Source organism: Sitophilus oryzae, unplaced genomic scaffold (assembly GCF_002938485.1).
Source record: "Sitophilus oryzae breed Bouriz unplaced genomic scaffold, Soryzae_2.0 scaffold_1500_pilon_pilon, whole genome shotgun sequence".
Classification (NCBI taxonomy): Eukaryota; Metazoa; Arthropoda; class Insecta; order Coleoptera; family Curculionidae; genus Sitophilus; species Sitophilus oryzae.
Window position 1 is genome coordinate 1,329,061 of NW_022146171.1, and position 21,976 is coordinate 1,351,036.

At 31.9% G+C, this 21,976-nt stretch overlaps 2 protein-coding genes across 4 annotated transcripts in view; both read right to left on the reverse strand.

The window, feature by feature from the left end:
* Positions 1–3,165: 3,165 nt before the first annotated feature.
* Positions 3,166–10,519, reverse strand: LOC115878070 (pseudouridine-5'-phosphatase-like). 2 transcript variants are annotated; one of them, XM_030894423.1, is made up of 3 exons: positions 9,638–10,519; positions 5,013–5,225; positions 3,166–3,663 (listed from the first exon to the last, which is right to left on the reverse strand). In XM_030894423.1, exons 1-3 carry the CDS (start codon positions 9,708–9,710, stop codon positions 3,254–3,256), a joined length of 696 nt encoding a protein of 231 aa, XP_030750283.1. In that variant the 5' UTR covers positions 9,711–10,519; the 3' UTR covers positions 3,166–3,253. The 2 variants fall into 2 exon arrangements, with proteins under 2 accessions (XP_030750283.1, XP_030750282.1); XM_030894422.1 differs by having other exon boundaries at positions 5,013–5,231.
* Positions 10,520–20,940: 10,421 nt separating this feature from the next.
* The window catches only part of LOC115878110 (probable pseudouridine-5'-phosphatase), a 31,831-nt gene continuing 30,795 nt past the window's right edge, over positions 20,941–21,976 (reverse strand). For both annotated transcript variants that reach the window (XM_030894479.1, XM_030894480.1), the window contains exon 4: positions 20,941–21,273. In XM_030894479.1, coding sequence (XP_030750339.1) covers positions 21,069–21,273 — 205 coding nt within the window. In that variant the 3' untranslated portion in view covers positions 20,941–21,068. The remainder of the gene's footprint in view (positions 21,274–21,976) is intronic.

A 21,976-nucleotide genomic window follows, 5' to 3' on the forward strand; every position in this document is an offset into this window, starting at 1 on the left:
TTCATGAGCTTATTAAATGTTCTAATATTAAATAATGCATTTAAAATATTCTTGGATTTTTCGTTAATAAATACTGGTGTGGTAAATGGAGTAAGTAAAATCACCAACCCCGACTATACGATAACGTTGTTATTTCCATGTTTTTCAAATCCGCGATGCCTGCTATTCCATCGGTCGTTTCATAACAGAATATTCTACATCCTACGTCTATGTAATTTAATATGTGTAGAGTGAGACATGTAACTCGTGGGATTTGCAGCATTATATCAATAAAGGACAAAAACAGTATTGTTCCTAAAGGTGCGTCCAGAGTTCGGCATTTTAGCCCGAACGAACCGAGCGCGCACGAACAAGCAGAACAAATAGGCCGAACAAAAAGTATTGTGTACGCGCGACCGACAAAAAGGGAGATATTCTGTTTCTTTTTTCTACTGATATGGCGCCCTTATCGACTTTCGAAGTAAACATATTAGGGTGCAGCCACACTATCCTAAAAACGGCGTATCGGCGTAACGGCGTAACGACCTTGAATCGATTTCCAGTAATTCTATTGGCTGAAATTTTTGACAGATGAATTTGACAGATAAAATTTCTGACAGATGAATGTTTCAGCCAATAGAATTACTGGAAATCTATTCAAGGTCATTACGCCGTTACGCCGATAAGCTGTTTTTAGGATAGTGTGGCTGCACCCTTAGGGCCATCGTAAAAAAAGATCGTCAGACACTGGCTCTAAATATAAGCAGGTAGAAAGTTTAGCTTCCAGTTATTTCAATGTTGACAATATGACGAAGAATCTACAACAGTAATTACTTCTATTTTTAGGAATGTTTAAGTTACTTTCTTAATTCTTTTTCAAAATAATGTACCTAGTAGAAATATAGTCTAATGAATCCTGTTTGATAAACGTTAAATTAAATATAATATTTAAAATACAGTTGTCCTTCTTGTACAGGGTGGGTCAAATTCGACGCTTTTAAATGGAAACGCCCTTTTCTATAGGAGATAGACGAAAACTAATATCGGTCTCTGGAGCTCAATTTTCATCAAAAACATGATGGTGAAAACCGCACATCAATATCTGTTACCGTTTCGGAGTTACGGGGTGTTTTTCAAAAATGTGCATTTTTAACAGATCGCTGTAACTTTTTTGCTATGGAAAATTTTGTATTTCTATGAAAACATTTCCAAAGCACCTTTTTTACGTAGAGTTTAATGGTTTAAGTATAATTTTTTTTAAAATTAATAATTTAAGAGTTATCAACAGAAAATTGATTTTTTATTTGGGACACCCTCTATATTTTTAATTAACTGTAAAGAATTTAAAATTACCTTTCCAAAAATATAGCACACTTGATATTTTGTTATAATCCCCTTCGAAATACAGAATTTTTAAAAGTTCGCCACTTTTAACTAGTAGGCTTTGGACCCCTTATTGCTGATATGCCCTTAATGGAACTCGAAAACATATTTTTCCAGCAAGACGATGCACCGCCTCTGAACGCTGAAGTTATCAGCAAATTTTTGCAACCAATTTCAAGAATAATTGAATAGCTTACCAAGATCCCAGCCGTTGGCCGTCGAGGCCGCCTGACTTAGTGCCCATGGATCTAATCCTATGGATATATTTGCGGAAGAATAAAGGTTCCTTATTCCGTATAATCTAGACAAGAATTAGAAATACTTAGCAGTTATGAGAGAGTATCTTTCACCCCTACTGAGTTAATGAATTCCGCGAGAAATGTTCAAAAACTGCCCCGTCTGTCCCTAACAGAAGACGGTTAATATGTCGAACACCTGTAGCAAAATCTCATGTCTTGGTTTGCTATTTATTTTTATTGTTATTAGATATAGTTTAAATGTGTTGATGTTGGTTAAATATATTTTAAATTGTTATAAAATTCTGCATCTCTCATAACAAATATTATTTTCGTTTTAATTGATGCTCACAGCTTGAATTTTTGCATTATAGCCGGTGCCGTTCAAAGCCTACTTATTTAAAGCGGGCAAATTTTTATATACTCTATATTTCGAAGAGGAATCGAGCAAAATATCAAGTGTGTTATATTTGGAAAGGTAATTTTAAATTCTTTTCAATAAACTAAAAATATACAGGGTGTCCCATATAAAAAATCAAATTTTCTGTTGATAATTCTTAAATTATTAATTTTAAAAAAATTATACTTAAACCATTAAATTCTACGTAAAAAGGTACTTTGGAAATGTTTTCATAAAAATAGACAATTTTCCATAGCAAAAAAGTTAAGCGATTTATTAAAAATGCATATTTTTGAAAAACACCCCGTAACTCCGAAACGGTAACAGATATCGATATGCGGTTTTCACCATCACGTTTTTGACAAAAATTGAGCTCCAGACACCGATATTAGTTTTTGTCTATCTCCTATAGAAAAGGGTGTTTCCATTTAAAAGCGTCGAATTTGACCCACCCTGTACATGACTACAATACAACTAAAAAAACTAATTTAATAAAAAAAAACAAGTGGTGGTAGAAAAACTTTAAATACTATTTTTTTTATCTCTTAAAATCGAAACTCAAAGGTATAATAACATGTATCATACCAACCATAAATAGAGTAGGTATGTCATATTAAAATATTTTGAGTTTTTACTAGAATCGACCCTTGATAAAAAAAAAAGGATTAGCAGTTATAAATATACAGTTGACGCGCTAAAATTCAAAATAAATTCTTAGTTATAAATCGTTTGTAAATAGTTCTATAAGTCTTTTATCGTTATTATTTTTGTTCATTAGTGTTAAATAAATAGTGTTTAAATAAATTGTGACTTTCTATCCACACGGAACCGACGAAAAACGTAACATTATTAATTTGGAAAAAAAACCGGCAAGAAGCGGCAGAAAATAATAATATTTCCGTGCAGTCTACTGGTCGCAACGACCAACGGACGGCCAGGACGTTAGTGTGCGCGGTATCATTTGATTTAATGGTTTTAGGGGTAGCAGCAGCCTGGCCGGTGCGACCTGGTCATCAGTGTGTTCGAGCCCTAAGATTAGGCAAAAAGTGTTTAGAAAAAAAAAACGTTGATTTAGAAAATTTAAAAGTTAAACCCGTTAGAGATGTACAAATATTACTTAATATTTTTTTATTTATTTACAATATATACAATCATTAGTTTCCTAAATATTATTATACAAGGTGATAAAATTTATTTATATAAATAGACAATATAGACACAATTTTATAAATATACTTTTTCTGTATAACAAATTTTATCGGTAAGGAGGCAATCCGAAATGTTCAGGTTCCAAATGATTTAGCGAATCGATCCTTAACGTAGCATATTGTCCGTATTCGTGTGGCACGTGAGGCTCTGGAACCATTACAACCTGCATGCCTGCCGCAATACCCGCCTTAACGCCGTTCAGAGAATCCTCGAACACCAAACATTCGCCTGGGCTCGGACTGGAGTTAAATCTTGACGCGCAAACGAGGAATATGTCCGGAGCAGGTTTGCCAACTGTGACGGCGGGGTCGGAGTCGCCGCAAACGATGTGCTCGAATGCCTGGAACAATTTCTTGTGTTTGCGAGTTTTTATTTGAACGGCTTTGTCGCTGGAGGATGTCGCTATCGCCATTGGTATTCCGTGATAGTTTAGGTGGTTGATCAGCGTTTCTGCACCTGTAATAATTATAGAAATGTCGTTACTAGTTTCATTAGTATTTACAAATATTGTAGTGAATATTCTTATGATCGAGTAGTGGAAATACTATAACCGGGTGCGTCTCAAAAGTGGCTCACCCCTATAACTTTTTTATTTCTTCAGATAAAAAAACGAGATTTGGTATGTTAGTATATGACATAAATTAGGATTGATTGATGTATTCAATTGTTTTCGGTCACTTTCTGTTTCACCGGAAATGACTACAACTTTTGATTTTTAAATGCCACCCCCGGTATTTTTTTACTTTATTTGATAGAAAATGACATTCTGAATAGAATGACAAATCATATGTCAACTTTTGACATTTTCGCTTTAAAAAACATCGTATTTTAAATTTCAATCTAGAGTACAATGGCTGTGTTAAAAACACTAATTTTTAATCAAGGAGCCTTGGAAAAATAGATTTGATCGTCTAATGTGTGTCCTGGCCTGGTCTAGTGTCCTGTCCTGGCCGTTTTAAATATGCGCAAATCGTATTTTTAATCATATCTCAAATTTTTCAAAGGGAACGAGGGTGGGTCATTAGCATATTTCGAAAAAGCATTTTTTTAAGAATAATTTGGTACCACACATTTGGTATTTTAAATCATATTGTCGTTATGAACCTCATGTTACAATGTCAAATAAACCATATGCGAAAATGTCAAAAGTTGACATATGATATGTCATTCTACTCAGAGTGTCATTTTCTATCAAAAAAAGTAAAAAAATACCGAAGGTGTCATTTAATGATCAAAAGTTGTAGTCATTTTCGGTGAAACAGGAAGTGACCAGAAAAAATTGAATACGTTAATCAATCCTAAATTATGTCATATACTAATATACAATATCTCCTTTTTTTTATCTGAAAATATAAAAGTTATATGGGTGAGCCACTTTTGAGACGCACCCGGTATATGTTACGGTTAAAGTCCGATATCCGACTAATGTCGACATTAACAGGTCAACAAAGTTTGGGTTTGGTTTCGTTTTTGGTTGTTTTGTTTTGTGTTATTCTCGAGATTAACCGGGTAATGTCGATATTAACCGGATATCGGACCTTAACCGTAACAAATACGAGTTTCGTAAATTTTTAAAAAAGTTACGAACTTTAAAACTTAAATTAAATTAAAATGGATTTATCCGGTTCTTAGACCAAAGTCATAAAATACAGTATGATAGAAAAAAGTCGGATATGTTCAGTTGGCTTGGAAATGACACGTGCGATCGATGACATTCCCCATATAATTTTACATAATATAAAACAACAGCGACCCTCATTTCAGAGCCATCGCTGACGCCGACTTTTTGACTCTGTTCACCTCACCTGGCATAAGGTCACAGTCTCCCAGTCTTTCCAAAATAAAATTATTGTAGAGTTGCAAAAAGGTGTGGTTGTTTATCGGCAGTTCTAATTCTTCCCTGGCAATACTGGCTGTCATCGGTTGAGGTGTCCCAGCAATTTTTAGCACGACATGATTGCTACATTTTTTGTCGTATAGTTCTGCCACGTGGAATAAAGCTTCTCTGTATAATTTCTCTGTGTCTAAAATATAAAATACAATAACAATAAGAAGTGACAATCAGGAAAATTTAATAATGAAATCAAAAAATAATTATACTAGAGCTTAACACCGTTTGTCTCTATATTAAAACTAAACTACATGGCTGTTTAGAAATCAATATACAGGGTGGTCCCAATTGTAATCGTAAAATTTCCGTAACATATTTTGCAGATAATATACAGGGTGTCCCAGGCTGAGCGTGCATTAGAAGTTTCTAGAGAACCATAATATCTAGATCGGAGATTTTTTGCACATCATTGTTTTACAACGAGATCTATCGATTAAAAATATTTTCAATATGCCGGCACTTCCGGAAATACCGGAAGTTGACTACAACTATCTTATTTTAAATGGCCGCCCCTATTTTTTATTACATACTTACATTCTCTGTAAAATTCTATGAATATTGATGTTAGACACTCTCTACCTAACATTAACCGTTTTTGAGAAAAAAAGTATTTAAAATTTGTGGACGAAAAAAACTACCTGTCAAAAAAATTTACATAGCCTAAAAGTCAAATTTAGTGATTACTGCAGCTATTGTGACATAAAGAGAAGACATGTAGCTATCTATCTCAAAAATTAAATTGTTCAAATGTCATATGATAATGGAGGTAGCTGTCATGGAATTGAGTGATTAAAAAGTTATCATAAATCATTTTTTTCAAATGGAAACCTACTTTTTTTATTTCACTAGTGAAAAGATTTTACAATTTGTTACTTTTTAACTATACATGTTCCTATACCAAAAATAAATCGTTTTTAAGTTATTTAAGATTTAATTTGAAAACGTATATTTTTCTTGATTTTATCTAGCTTCCTTTGACATTAAGTGTCAAAAAGTCAGACAATTTATTTCCATCTATCAGAAAAGAAATTATTTGAATTTCCTATATTGTTACCCTGTTGCCTTAAAAGTTTAAAAAGTGTTTATAAAAATATATCTCGTATTTTCGCTCCTTAGTGATATCTAATAGTTGATATTATTAATTATATTAATAATGTACTGTATCAACCCTGACAAAAAAAACAACGCAAAGTTGGCTTGCAAATGATGATCGATAACATACTGCTTTTTGAACAAAGTGTCACAATTCGACATGGCCAGATCTATTGTTTTACATCACTTGACGTTTAAAGTCATAGGCTACTTGTTAAAATCAAGAAAAATATACGCTTTAAAACTAAATTTTAAATACCTTAAAAACGATTTATTTTAGGTATAGGAACATGTATAGTCAAAAAGTAACGAATTGAAAAGCCTTTTCACTAGTGAAATAAAAAAAGTGGGTTGCCATTTGAAAAAAATGATTTATGATACTTTTTTAATCTCTCAATTCCATGACAGCTGCAGCCATTATTATATGACATTCAAACAATTTAATTTTTGAAATAGATAGCCATATGTCTTCTCTTTATGGCACAGTGGCTGTGGTAATCACTAAATTTGACGTTTAGACTATACACATATTTTTGACAGGCAGTTTATTTCGTCCAAAAATTTTAAATATTTTTTTTCTCAAAAACGGTTAATGTTAGGTATAGAGTGTTTGATATCAAAATTCATAACATTTTACAGAGAATTTAAGTATGTAATAAAAAATGGGGGCACCTATTTAAAATAAGAAAGTTGTCGTCAACTTCCGGTATATCCGGAAGCGCCGCCATATTGAAAAGATTTTTAATCGATAGATCTCGTTGTAAAACAATGATGTGCAAAAAATATCCGGTCTAGATATTGTGGTAATCTAGAAACTCATAAGGCACGCTCAGCCTAGGACACCCTGTATATCATGTCCTAATATGTGTTTTAGAGATACAGGGTGTAGAAGTTTCGCTTTTATTTCTTTATTTTCTATAGCCCAGGAGGCAGTGAAGATTTTCGCTACTTATTTTCCCAGCAAACACCGATATATAGAAGTATTCGGTGTGTTATTCCAAGCAAATTTCATATACAGGGTGTTTCAAAAAATATGTGCCATCTCTCGTGCGGAGATTCCTCACATAAAAATAAGATTTATTTTTCATATCAACATATATCCGATTCTCGTTTGTTTCGTAGCTACAGGATGTTAATATTTTTTCGATTTGTTATAATTTTCTTCCAAGTACTTTTAGCGTTTCGAATGAAATTATGAGGGTAAAAGTTACTATAAATACGACATATTTTAAAGTTAAAAAAGTGTCGACATATTCACCAGGGACGTGCATATGGGTTATCACTGGAATATTTTTCTAAAAAAGGTACCTACGTACGCTTCTGACTTTTTTTCTCTTGTTAGCGAAATAGTGTAAGCAGTTTAATGCCGATTAAAAGTTGTCTCTTGATATTTTGTCGATTTCGGCCTCCTTAATGAGATAAACACAATTTTATTATCTTACCCTGATCCAAGTCTAATATAGAAAACTTCAAAAAAAATCATACCATTAACTTGCGAAAATTTTAAATAAGTACTCATTGATTCCTCATCAAAAAATATGAAAAAAAGTTCCTATAAACATGGTTATGGAAATGTATAGCTTTAGAGTTACAGGATGTTAAAACTTTTTAAAATTATGTTTTTTGTAATTATCTTAAATACCAGTATTTTTTATTTGAAATTGCTGTAGATTGGACTACTAATAATAAGGTTTAAAATTAATATAGGGAAAATATATAATTTAATAATTTTATTTTTATCTTAATCTTATTAATTATGATTAATAAAATTGCGTTTATCTCATCAAGGAGGCTGAATTCGACAAAATATCAAGAGATAACTTCTAATTGGCATTAAACGGCCTACACAATTTTGATATCAAAAGAAAAAAGTCAGTGGCGCATATGTTTTTTTTTAATATTCCAGTGATAACACATATGCACGTCCCTGATTAATTTTTCGACATTTTTTTAGCATTAAAATATGTAGCACTTATAGTAATTTTTATCTTCAAAATTTCATTCGAATCACTAAAAATACTTGGAAGAAAATTATAATAAAGATTACTAAGACTTTAACACCCTGTAGCTACGAAACAAAGCAGGATCGGATCTATGTTGATATGAAAAGTAATTATTATTTTTACGTGAGGAATTTCCCCACCAGACATGGTACATGTTTTTTGAAAGACCCTGTATAAGTGAAGACTTACCCAACCCCAAAACACGCCTATGGGTTTTTTTGGCAAAAAAAAACGAAAATTTGGATTTTTTTGAAAAAAAATTTGGAATTTTTTTTAGTTTTTAGTTAGAAAACATTATTTCTTGATAATATGGCAACATAGAAAACCCAGAAACGATCCAGTGGTTCTCAAAATTTAAACAAAAAATATTTTTTTTTGAAAATTTTCAAAATAAAATAACTCGGTTAAGGAGTAGTATATTTCGACTCCAGAAACACGTCTATGAGATTCTTATCAGGAATTTTTTTTTAGAAGATTTGGAGTTAAAAAAAAAGATTTTTTTAGTTAAAAAACATATCTTCATAATATAGCAACGGAGGTAGTAGATTAAATTTAAAAGAAAGAAAACCTAGAAAAGATCCAGTGGTTCTCAAAATTTAAACAAAAATTTTTTTTTTGAAAATTTTCAAAATAAAATAACTCGGATATTAGGAGTGTAGTATATTTCGACTCCAGAAACACGTCTATGAGATTCTTTTCGGGAATTCTTTTTTTGAAGATTTGGAGTTTAAAAAAAAAGATTTTTTTAGTTAAAAACATATCTTCATAATATAGCAACGGAGGTAGTAGATTAAATTTAAAAGAAAGAAAACCTAGAAAAGATCCAGTGGTTCTCAAAATTTAAACAAAAATTTTTTTTTTGAAAATATTCAAAATAAAATAACTCGGATATTAGGAGTGTAGTATATTTCGACTCCAGAAACACGTCTATGAGATTCTTTTCGGGAATTTTTTTTTGAAGATTTGGAGTTAAAAAAAAGGATTTTTTAGTTAAAAAACATATCTTCATAATATAGCAACGGAGGTAGTAGATTAAATTTAAAAGACAGAAAACCCAGCAAAGATTCAGTGGTTTTCAAAATTTAAGCAATTTTTTTTTAAATAACAAAATAAAATAACTGTTATTTTGGACTTGGAAAAAACAGTAATGAAAAAATATGTTTATCTTATCGAGATTTACCAGCCATGAAAATATTTGCGCTCATTTAAGACTCACCCTGTATATGACAAATTTTATTATGTGACACTTTATACTAAAGTAAAAAATTAAATTTTTCTTTGTTGGGAAAAAATTTGAATTTTTCTTTCAGTTAAATTGACTGTGATAACAAAGATGTTTTCCTTTTGAAAAAAATCCCTTCAATAAATTTTGTTTAAATTTTAAAATCAGAGAATCATGTAAAATGCAATGATATTTCTGTAGCAACCAAAAAATTGTACTTGCCTAAAAGAGTTCCGTCCAAATCGAATATCACATGAGACACTTCTTTAAACTTTTGAAAATTGCCGAGTTCCATTTTTTTCAAAAAATATTTTTTAATATTTCCCGGCGACTGGTTCAACTGTAACCATACAAACAAGCCAACAAAAGGTTTTATATATGACAAAGAAATATTAAAGTAGACGATGTAATTACAATGTTGACGAGATGATAATGGCGATCATGCTACAAAATCATGGAATCTTATCGATTTTCTATTAATTGCACCTACACCGCGAGTGCTTGTTCAATTTTTGGGTCAGAAAGCGTTCGGTAATTAGAAATAAATGTTTCAGCTTGTGGAGCTTAATAGGTTACTGGCCAAATTGTCAACAATAGATATATGGCTTTCGTTTACAATATAAATGAAACGTTTAATCACTCATGGCCCCCTATAGAACGTTTACTTGATAGAAATAGAAAGATTTTGAGCAAAGGTTTACTTTTTAATTATGTAGCCCAGGGTTTCTTAACCTTTTTCAGTTCGCGGACCCCTAAAAAATCAAACTCAATTTCAAGGACCGCCTTAATTAAAAAAAAAACAGAAATTTTAGCATAAATTATTTTAGTACAAAAAAAATTACCTTTTTATAAAAATTAAAAATACTGTATTAATATGATGGTTGGTGCTGCTTTCTTGCAACTAAATTAGTAATATTCGAGTTGATGTTTTTACTTAGTTGTAATCTCAAATCGGATTCCAATTATTGTAATCTGTTTCTGTATTTGTGTTTGATGTAATTGTTTTGCACCCCTTAAAATGTTTACTATGTTTTCCCTTTTAATACATTTAGAAGGTATAATATGTCGTTGTGGCCGGCTGTAGCGCAAGCAGTTAGTGAGTCGATCTGCGGTGCGAGAGATGGGATGGTACTGGGTTCGATCTTCAGCCACAAAATATACACCATACAGAAGCGACAAAGAGATTTGCTTCAAAATTTTTAGGAGGGGGTAATGCTGGTTAACTGTCAAACGTGACGTCACAGAATTATACACCAAAAAAAATTCACGACCGCAGGTATAATTATTTCTAGATATTATGCATAAAAGACTAAAAAATATATTTCATAATTATTTATTTATTTTTAATTCTAAATAAAAATACTGATTTAAATCCCTCTATTTTTTAAAAATTAAATAAACCTGCCTTTCATCGTTTTCTATTAAAATCTAACAATTTTCTTTCAGTGTGAAATGCTGTTCAAGGCGCACGGATGTCAAACGTGACGTCACGCAATTAGTTCCCATTTGACCAATGCTATTCAAAGCTCTTTGTCGCTTCTGTATGGTGTATATTCTGTGCTTCAGCCAGTACGGTCGCATTATTTATTTTAAAAAAAATATTGATTTATCTAAATAGAGCGACCAGCGAGCCGCCCGCGCCCCGTCAAGGAAGGTAATGGCAAACCACCTTGAGTATATTTGCCTTGTACAGCCTCTCAAATAGTGCCGTTCGAATTCCGCGATAAAATGTAGGTCCCCTGGACTTGTGAAACACTGATGACACACATCACAAGTACATGCGAGAGGTAGCCGACGCTCTGCATAGAGTATGGCAAGAATATATAAAGCACTGTAAGAAGAAGAATATGTTGTTATTTTCGATAATTTTTAATAAATATACTAAAGAAGTAAATTGCAATTTTAAGATATGTGGATCAGCTTGAATATTGAGGCGATCCAATATTCTTAAAAGTTTTATTTGTTCTAACTTCTACCAACATTCTTCCTCACCACACTCGTCCTGTACAATAGAATAACTTTTACTGGCAACGTTTAGTAAATGTTACTTTCACTAGTGAATGTTAGAGATTACTAGGAAAACTCGACAAATCTCTTTGAAATATCACATTCACCGGTCCAATGCGTAATTACTAGCATTTCCTAGTGAATGTTAACAATCACTGAATTTCCGACTTTTACTGTAACATATACAAGAGTAGAGAATGCCTTTCCACAGAGGTATGTGGATGAGAAAAGCAGTAAATGTTTCAGTGCTTCTTCATGTTTCAGATATTTCTTTATATAAACTTCTTGCTGACATTTAGTTATTAATTGAAATGTTCATAGATAAGACGGCGCGGCGGAGCCCCATACATATACTCGCGGACCCCCGGGGGTCCGCGGACCACACCTTAAGAAACGCTGATGTACCCCAATCATGCACTTTAGAGTTTTTCAACAAAAAAAAGAGAATCGGAACTTTTGATATGGGAAGTTTTGGCCAATTCTATACCTAAGTACAATATAACAGCAAAATAAAACACTAATTCACCACAATACACCAAAATACTCTACTTCTGTACTGGAAGCGCTTTTCGATAACTATGTTAGCATCATCAGCAGATGATTAACGATTAATCATCTGCTGAAACAATTCAAATTTGAAAAAAACATATCCATATCATAATTTTTTGGCACTTTTTCTTAATTTATTGTAAAATTACTTATACCAAATATGTAGATCATTTATTTCTCTACAAATTTGCCCCCTTTTTGTCGAAAAGTGTAAAGAGGGCGCTCAAATGACAAGAAAATATAAAATCCAAGATGGCGGACACTTGGGCAAGTGTGGACTGATCTTGTCATCTACTTGTCAAATAGAAAGTAACTGCGTCAAAATTTTCGACACTCTATTTTTTTATTCTTATATCAACTTTCATTTGTACAGGGTGTCTCCGTGTTTTATGGGATTTCACGTTTATGAGTAGAATTACAATGATGCGGTTTTCACATTACTTTGCTACTTTTTTATGAAACTAACTATACTACATATAGATGTGTCCTAGCTTTCTTAGTTCCTGAAATACAGGATGCATTTGAGATTGATGAATTTGTCGACACCCCTCTTGTCTCGGTTATCCTATAACTTATCAAAAAGGTGAAAAATGTATCCCGTAGAGTTTTTTACATAGAATTCAGTGGTGTAACTAGTTTTTCGCTGGGATCTGTTATTTTCGAAATATGACTCAAACTTATGTTTTATTAAATGTGATATGCATATTATTTTTTTATACCATTTGGCTTGTTATGTTAACGTTTTTTAATATCCAAATTAATTGGTTATAATTATATTTATTACAAGATATTTTTCAAGTAATGCATGATTAATAAACAATAAATGTTAACAGATCGCACTCTAGATATGGAATATACAATAATTATAGTATTTTATATTTAGAGGGCACACTTTAGATTTTCACGTGATAACAAAGTGGATTTATGAAAAGTATTCATGCTGATCCAGTGGAGATTAATATGATATCCTTCCTAATAAAAAAGGTAAGTAGATGTCAGCATTTTATTTTTGTTCACTTTGCTTTAACTTTTTTATTTTTAAAAAACAAATGGCAGATGCTGTCAAATGCCAAATAGCACCCAATTTTTTAAAACTTTTTTAAAATTTTAACATCCTGTAACTTTAAAACTATGCATTTCCAGACCCATGTTTATAGGTGCGGAAAAGCATAGTGCATATAAAAAAAATTCCAATTTTTTCATATTTTTTTATGAAAAATTAATGAGTACTTATTTAACACTTTGACCAGTTAACGACAAAATTTTTTTAAGGGTTGTCATTACGAGTAACTTGAATTAAGGCAAATTAATAAAATTGCGTTTATCTTATCAAGGAGATCGAAATCGACAACATATCAAGAGACAACTTTTAATCAGAATTAAACGGCCAATTCAATTTTGCTAACAAGAGAAAAAAACGTCAGTGGCACTTACAGTAACTTTTAACCTCAAAATTTCATTCGAATCGGTAAAAGCATTTAGAAGAAAATTATAATAAATCTAAAAAAAATTAAAAGAAACAAAGCAGAATCTGGCCTATGTTGATATGAAAAATAAATCTTATTTTTAAGTGGGGAATAAATATCCTCAGGAAAGATAGCACATGTTATTTGAAACACCCCGTATACTTATACGGTCATATCAAATTGGTCAACTTTGACCAATTTGATATGGCACAAGCCAAATCCGCAGATAAAAACTTTGTATTTGTGTGGTGGGCCAAGTCTGTGGCGAACCATGTCTATCACAGGCCAAATCTGCAGACTTGATCTGTCAGATTGGTCTAAAAATGTGATCGAAGAATAAAGTCCGAGGACTTATAACGTATTTCCTTTCTAAACGAAAATACGGCTGTTTTTATTCTAATAAACATTTATCTAGATAAAAACTGGCCTCTGTGGAGCCGTCTCAGATACTTGTCAAAGCCCTGAGACTGTATGATGAGTTATAACCCGCCATAACTCAAAAAAGAGGAACACACAAGAGGTGATTAAGCTCACTGCTAAACATTCTACATCTACCGTATTATCGAAAAAAAAAGCGGCGTCAGCTATGAAGATCGCTGTCATTTTATATGTAAAAGTATATGCGAAATGTCATCGATCGTCATTTCCAAGCCAACTGGACGCCGATTTTTTTCGATCATATGGTATACAGGGTGTCCCAGGCTGAGCGTGTATTAGAAGTTTCTAGAGAACTACAACATCTAGCTCGGAGATTTTTTGCACATCATAGTTTCACAACAAGATCTATCGATTAAAAATATTTTCAATATGGCGGCACTTCCGGAAATACCGGAAGTTGACAGCAACTGTCTTATTTTAAATGGGTGCCCCAATTTTTTATTGTGTACTTAAATTCTCTGTAAAATTTTATGAATTTTGATATTACACTCTATATAAACACTCTACCGACCTGGTCATTTCAGAAGTGCGGTCTGGATTTTAACGTGTAAGATAGAGAATAATATAAATGACCGGTTGACAGACAGAGAGACAAAATAAAAAGCGGCATACAGTGTTGCCGGTTTTTACGTTTGTAGGAAAATGTGTGTAGAAGAAAATAAATTTATTTTAAAAACTTTCATGGATACTACTGAAATGAAGATAATATATCTAAGCTAAATATCCATCCATTACAGCTGTAAGTAAAAAGAGTAACTAATTGTGAAAAATAAAGTTCCAACCCTAGATGCAACATTTTTCTGAAACGCCTACCTGTGTGATTTGAAATTTTGATGCAAAATCCGGCAATACCGCGTAGAAGAAATGTATCAACCCAACTTTTTTCTCTCTTTAATACATTTGATTTGTCATTAAGCTTTTACATCACTGTCTTATACGTTAAAATCCAGACCACACTTTTAAAATGACCGGGTTGGTATATCTACCATTGACCGTTTTTGAGAAAAAAAATATTTAAAATTTTTGAACGAAAAAAACTGTCTGTCAAAAATATGTCTATAGCCTAAACGTCAAATTTAGTGATTACCACAGTCACTGTGCCATAAAAAGAAAGCATGTGGCTATCTATTTCAAAAATTACATTGTTCGAATGTCATATAATAATGGCCGCAGCTGTCATAGAATTGAGCGATTAAAAAATTATCATAAATCATTTTTTTCAAATGGAAACCCACTTTTTTTACTTCGCTAGTGAAAAGGCTTTTCAATTCGTTACTTTTTAACTATACATGTTCCTATACCTAAAATAAATCGTTTTACAGTTATTTAAGATTTAGTTTTAAAGCGTATATTTTTCTTGATTTTAACCAGTAGCCTATGACTTTAAACGTCAAGTGATAGAATAGATAAAACAATAGATCTGGCCATATCACATTGTGACGCTTTGTTCAAAAAGCAGCATCATCTTCGAGCCAACTTTGCGGTGTTTTTTCTCTCGATCATACGGAATATTATTAATATCAACTATTAGATATCGCTAAAGAGCGAAAATACGAGATATATTTTTATAAATACACTTTTTAAATTCTTAAACAGGCAGTATTTACACTATAGGAAATTCAAATAATTTGTTTTCTGACAGATGGAAATAAATTGTCTGACCGTTTGACACTTAATGTCAAAGGAAGCTAGATAAAATCAAGAAAAATATACGTTTTCAAACTAAATCTTAAATAACTTAAAAACGGTTTATTTTGGGTATAGGAACATGCATAGTTAAAAAGTAACGAATTGAAAAACCGTTGTATTAGTGAAATAAAAAAGTGGGTTTCCATTTGAAAAAAATCATTTATGATAATTTTTTAATCACTCAATTCCATGGCAGCTACCGCCATTATAATATGACATTTGAACTATTTAATTTTTGAAATAGATAGCCACATGTCTTCTCTTTATGTCACAGTGGCTGTGGTAATCACTAAGTTTGACTTTTAGGCTATACAATTTTTTTTGACAGGTAGATTTTTTCGTCCAAAAATTTTAAATATTTTTTTTTCTCAAAAACGGTTAAGTTAGATATAGAGTATTTAATATCAAAATTCATAAAATTTTACAGAGAATTTAAGTACATAATAAAAAATGGGGGCACCGATTTAAAATAAGAAAGTTGCTGTCAACTTCTGGCATTTCCGGAAGTGCCGCCATATTGAAAATATTTTTAATCGATAGATCTCGTTGTAAAACAATGATGTGCAAAAAATCTCCGATCTAGATATTGTGGTTCTCTAGAAACTTCTAATGCACGCTCAGCCTGGGACACCCTGTATATACAAACTGCTATAAAACGTCGAGTTTTGTCTCAAACGAGAAGATTTAATCACGCAAAGATCTAATCGGCATGCCAGATTGGACCGTCCATAATACGAGAGTTTTGGTACTTGACAGGCCAATTCTGCGGACTAAATCCGGAGATCAAATCAAAGTCATTTTAATTTCTTTTCTATTTTCAACTAAAATTAACATACTCTCATTATAAATTTCAAAGCTATTCAAAAAATCACGATTTCATAAATAACCCAGTGCTTAAACTGTTATCAGAAACTCGTAAAAGTCAAATACCGAATTCATATTTTAACAAAGTGGTCCACAAATAACATATAACTAATCATCCGACCTCTTGATCTTAAGGGTTACTTAAAAATTATCTATATTTAACCTACCCTGACAAACTACTCCTTGTCTTTTTATCATTCTCATCGCACGTTCCGCTGTAGTGTTAGCAATTATGATGCATAAAATTGCCGTTTTTTTGAGGCTTAAATCAATTTTTTACACTTAAAACCGACTCTAATAAAACTACCATACTATCCAAAAAGAAACGGTGTCAAAAACGGCTGGGGAATGATAATCGATGAGAATTTTGGCAAGGTCAAATCCTAGACGTCATTTACTGTTCTTTATTTTTTAATTGCGCTTTATGGTAATGATGACAAAAAGCGAAAACAGTGTCTAGAACGAGCGTGTACTTGGTACAAAACGTTCAGAGTGCGAAGCGAGAGGGCCCGAGAGCAGGCGAGAGCCCCAAGTACACACTCGCCTCGTCTCGGCCTAGGGTCGTCTCGGCGAGTGTGTACTTGCACCATTAGATCTATTAGTATGTTACTACAACATTGGTAGAGACTCCTTAATAGTTTAATTGGGGTAGCGGCCCAGCTGCGTCGAAACACCGGTTCCCAATAATAATAATAACCTAACCAATAGATCACTGGAGTTAAGCGACGTTAGATGATGCGAATGAGTGGACGGGTGACCGTCTGGAAACTCTGGCGTGCTGTTGTTGCATGGCAAGAATGTAAAATCCAAAATCTATGGATAAACACTCCTCATTCACGTCGGTTCGAGGCCGGATGAGATCGGATATTTCGTAAGTAAACCTAATTTACACATATAAAGGAGCTAAAGCAAGTTACTAAACTAATTTTAAATTTAGTGACCTGCATGGTGTAAACAACCCGATTTAGTACTTGCCCAAGTAGCAGATTTAGTAAACTGTTTAGTCAACTGAATAGAATGGCGTACATGATTTTTTTAGATAAATATCCCACTGATGTCCTATTTATATGTCCCTGGTAAATTTGTCGCCATATTTTTAGCATTAAAATATGTCACACGACATAAATTAGGATTGATTGTCGTATTCAATTGTTTTCAGTCGCTTCCTGTTTCACGGAAATGACTACAACTTTAGATTTTTAAACGACACCCTTGGTTTTACTTCATTGATTTGGTTGTAAATGAGAGTTGAAAATGACATTCTGAATAGAATGACATAGCATATGTCAACTTTTAACATTTTCAATTAAAAAAAATAGCATTTTTAAATTTAATTTAGAGTGCCATGGCCATAAATGTAATTACAATTTTGACTAGAAATGTGTGTGGTACCAAATTATTCATAAAAAATGCTTTTTCCAAATATGCCAATGAGCCACCCTCGTTCCACTTGAAAAAATTCAGATATAATTAAAAATACGATTTGGGCATCTTTTAACTGGCTAGAACAAGACACAAAAAAATATTAAACCATCAAATTTATTTTTCCAAGGCTTCTTGATTAAAATTAGTGTTTTTAACACAGCCATGGCACTCTCGGTCGAGATTTGAAATACGATTTTTTAAGTGAGAATGTTAAAAGTTGACATATGATATGTCATTCTCTTCAGAGCGTCATTTTCTATCGAATAGTCAAAAAATCCGAGGGTTGTTGTCATTTAAAAATCAAAAGTTGTAGTCATTTCCGGTGAAGTGATCGAAAACAATTGAATACGTCAATCAATACTAATTTATGTCATATACTAACATACCAACTCTCATTTTTGTTTCTGAAATAATTAAAAAGTTATAGGGGTGAGCCACTTTTGAGACGCACCCGGTATACAGGTTGTTAACTCGACAGTTACTTATAGGGGAACAGAATGGCAACACTGCCTGAGAACGCATGCATTTATAGAGTTTTCTGTCGACTCGTCCCGTCGCGTCGTCTATCGTCGAGCGGGCCGAGGAGGTTGCCATATTTCAATCATAAAGCTCTTGCCGCGAGTAATAAACAAATTAACAACCTGTATATTAGAACATGTAGTTAATACGGAATTTACCCAATAAGTGGAAACTGAAGCCAAAGAAATGAAATAGGAATATCAATCTTGCATAAGTCTATACTCTTGGTTCAACAGGAAACAGGATGTTCGTGCGCACGCGCCAAATAAAATGATCTGATTCGCCTACTTCATCACTGAACGCTGTCACCTGCCCGCGCATATTTTAAACTCTAAATATTAATAACATAATATATACTATTTTTTTATTGGTAATGGCATTATCTCCAACCTGTTATTTATATATTCATGAAATATAGATATATTTATCCGTTTCTTGTTGAGATTAAATTTAAATTTATAAGTAAAGGTTCGAACAGTCAGACGCTAAATTGATTTACGTGGTAGATAGAAACTCAGAAAACTACTTCTATTTGTTGGTATGAAATAAATCAACTAATCGCGAAGCACTTCTCAAGCTTGCGTAGTTCAAAGCTGTTGAACCAAAAGGACCGACTTGTGTCGATTTTATACAGGGTGGCGCACCTCATTCGCCTCGGTTGATTATACGAAAACGGAAAGATGCAGAAACAAAATATTTTATGGGTATATGTGGGGAGACAATGTGCACAATTTAAAATTATTTTGAAATATACAGGGTGTCTCAGAACAAAGATCCATACCAAAGTTATATTTTTTCTTATGGAATACCCGGTATTTTATTTCATTTTTGGATTCTTGGGCCCAAAAAAAGGCATTTATTATAAGGGTTTAATATGTTTAAAATCTTTAGTTTTTGAGATATTTAAAGATATTAAATTTGCATGCTACTACTTTTCAGAATTAATTCTTATGCTGAGTTTAAAATTAGAGAAATAAGCTTTACTGAAAAATGGTAGTGGTTCCTTAAATTTATACAGGGCTATCAAAAGTTGCTGCTCTATTTTAAGGATATATTTTATATAAAAACTTCGTTATTTCAAATACAACACCCTGTATTTTTTAAATAAATCTAAGCAGATTGAAATGCTCTTTCAAACTATATTAGGGTTTCCTATACTTATCTAGCTCATATTTTGAATAAAAAACGATTTTTAAATAAAATTGCAATCAAGATGGCTGGTGTCGGCATGGCAATTTTCTAATGACAGATAGTAACTATTTTCAAAGTCGGCATTAGTTTATGGACATTATTATTTATAATTTATAACAGTTTACTTAAATTTACCTACATAGTTCAATAAGTAAGTATTCATTATTTTATCAAGAAAAATAAAGCAGTTTCTGCTGGCAGAACGAATAGATATGTTACGAGTGATATTATTTTGTGAGGAAAATTGCTTCTTGGCCTCAAGGGTTTATACTCAAAGATATCCAAATAGGAATCTTTCTGATGAGCGTTTCTTTGGAAAACTACTTATCCTATTTCGCAGAGCCTTGTAGTGTGGTTTATAAAAAAAACTATTAGGCAGAAACCTGTCGTTGGAAGTGAAGAAAATGAATTTGCCGTAATTGGCTCTTTTACAGAAAATTCATATATCTACAAGCCATCGTAAAATAATTCAAAGAACTACTTATTCGGTTTTCTTGGTAGAATAATAAATACATATTTAAAAAATATTATTTATTAAACTATTTAGGTAAATTAAATAAAAGTAAATTGTTATAAATTTAAATGTCTATAAACTAATTTCGATTTTGAAAATAGCTACTAACTGTCACTAGAAACTTGCCATGACGACACTAGCCATCTTGATTACAATTTTATTGAAACATCGCTTTTTATTCAAAATCTCAGCCAGATAGGTATAGGAAACTCTAATATAGTTTGAAAGAGCATTTAAATCTGTTTTGACTTATTTAAAAAAATAGATAGTATTGCATTTGAAATAACGAAGTTTTTATGTAAAATAAATATTTAAAATAGACCAGCAATTTTTGATACCTCTGTATATATTTAAGGAAGCAATAACATTTTTCTGTAAAGTTTATTTCTCTACCTTTAAACTCAGCACAAGAATTAATTCTGAAAAGTAATGTACAGGGTGTTGATAGTCTATTCTATTGTAGCATACAAATTTAAATATCTTTAAATATCTTATAAACCAAAGATTTTAAACATATTTAACCCTTATAATAAATAGTTCTTTTGGGCCCAAGAATCCAAAAATGAAATAAAATACCGGGTATTCCATAAGAAAAAATATAACTTTGGTATGGATCCTAGTTCTGAAACACCCTGTATATTTCAAAATAATTTTAAATTGTGCACATTGCCTCCTCACATATACCCATAAAATATTTTGTTTCTACATCTTTCCGTTTTCGTATAATCAACCGAGGCGAATGAGGTGCGCCACCCTGTATAGTTCCATCTCAAAAATTTGGCATCAATTTCTGTTCCTGACTAGCGATATAGTGTAATATATGATCAAAATAAATGACAGACAGGAGAAACTAAAAAACAATATTGTTTTTTCTACATGTATATTTATTATTATCAAAAATTAATAATGCGATTTCATTGTATTATTGTATTTAAAGCCCTAACAAAAATAAACTTTATCTCTAAATATTCGATTCATTCGGAATTAAAATCTATTTTAATGACGGCAAACCAAATTTTTCTAGAGGTATTAGATCTAATGAACTCACTACCAATGTCGCATCCCTTCTTCGTTCTTCGGGCACGTAATGATCGGGTATCATAACAACCTGCATGCCGGCGCTTATAGCGGCCTGAACACCATTGGGCGAATCCTCTACCACCAAACATTTCTCTGGTTTTGGTGCATCTGGAAACCTAGAAGATATGTTATAATTTTAGAACCGTTTATAAGTAATAGATAAAGTTATATAATATAACTGTTATATAGAGGGTGTCCCACTTAAGATGGATACAAGCCAATATCTTGATTGTTTGTTGAGCGATCTTTTTTATTTTTGGAGGTTGTATGGCTATAAGACGTACATTTTGCCCAGGGTAAGAAATGCGATACCTCATAGACGTACGTTTTAATGGGGTTTGATATTTTTCGAGTCAAGAGTAAACTACCCTTAGGACAGTATTTATTTCTGATCTGATAAATTATATTGAATCCTCCTTACCCAAGATACTTAAGTTCTAATTTTGATAAATATTGATACAGGGTGTGTTATTAAAATAAGACATTTTTAATTTTATTATTTTTTTAAGTACTTACGACGCCACTGGATAAACAATTGGTTTATTATCAATAACCAATTATAACCAATTATCAATTAATAATCGATTTAAGTTTTTAGATAGCTTTCATAATAATTAAGATAGGATACAAAAAAACTAAATATTTTCAATTTATTTTGTTTACTTTCAAAAATTATGGTTATTATATATGGTTAATTGGATATAATTGGTTATTTATAATAAACCAGTTGTTTATCCAGTGGCGTCGTAAGTACTTAATAAACAATAATAAAAATAAAAATGTCTTAATTTAATGACACACCCTGTATCAATATTTATA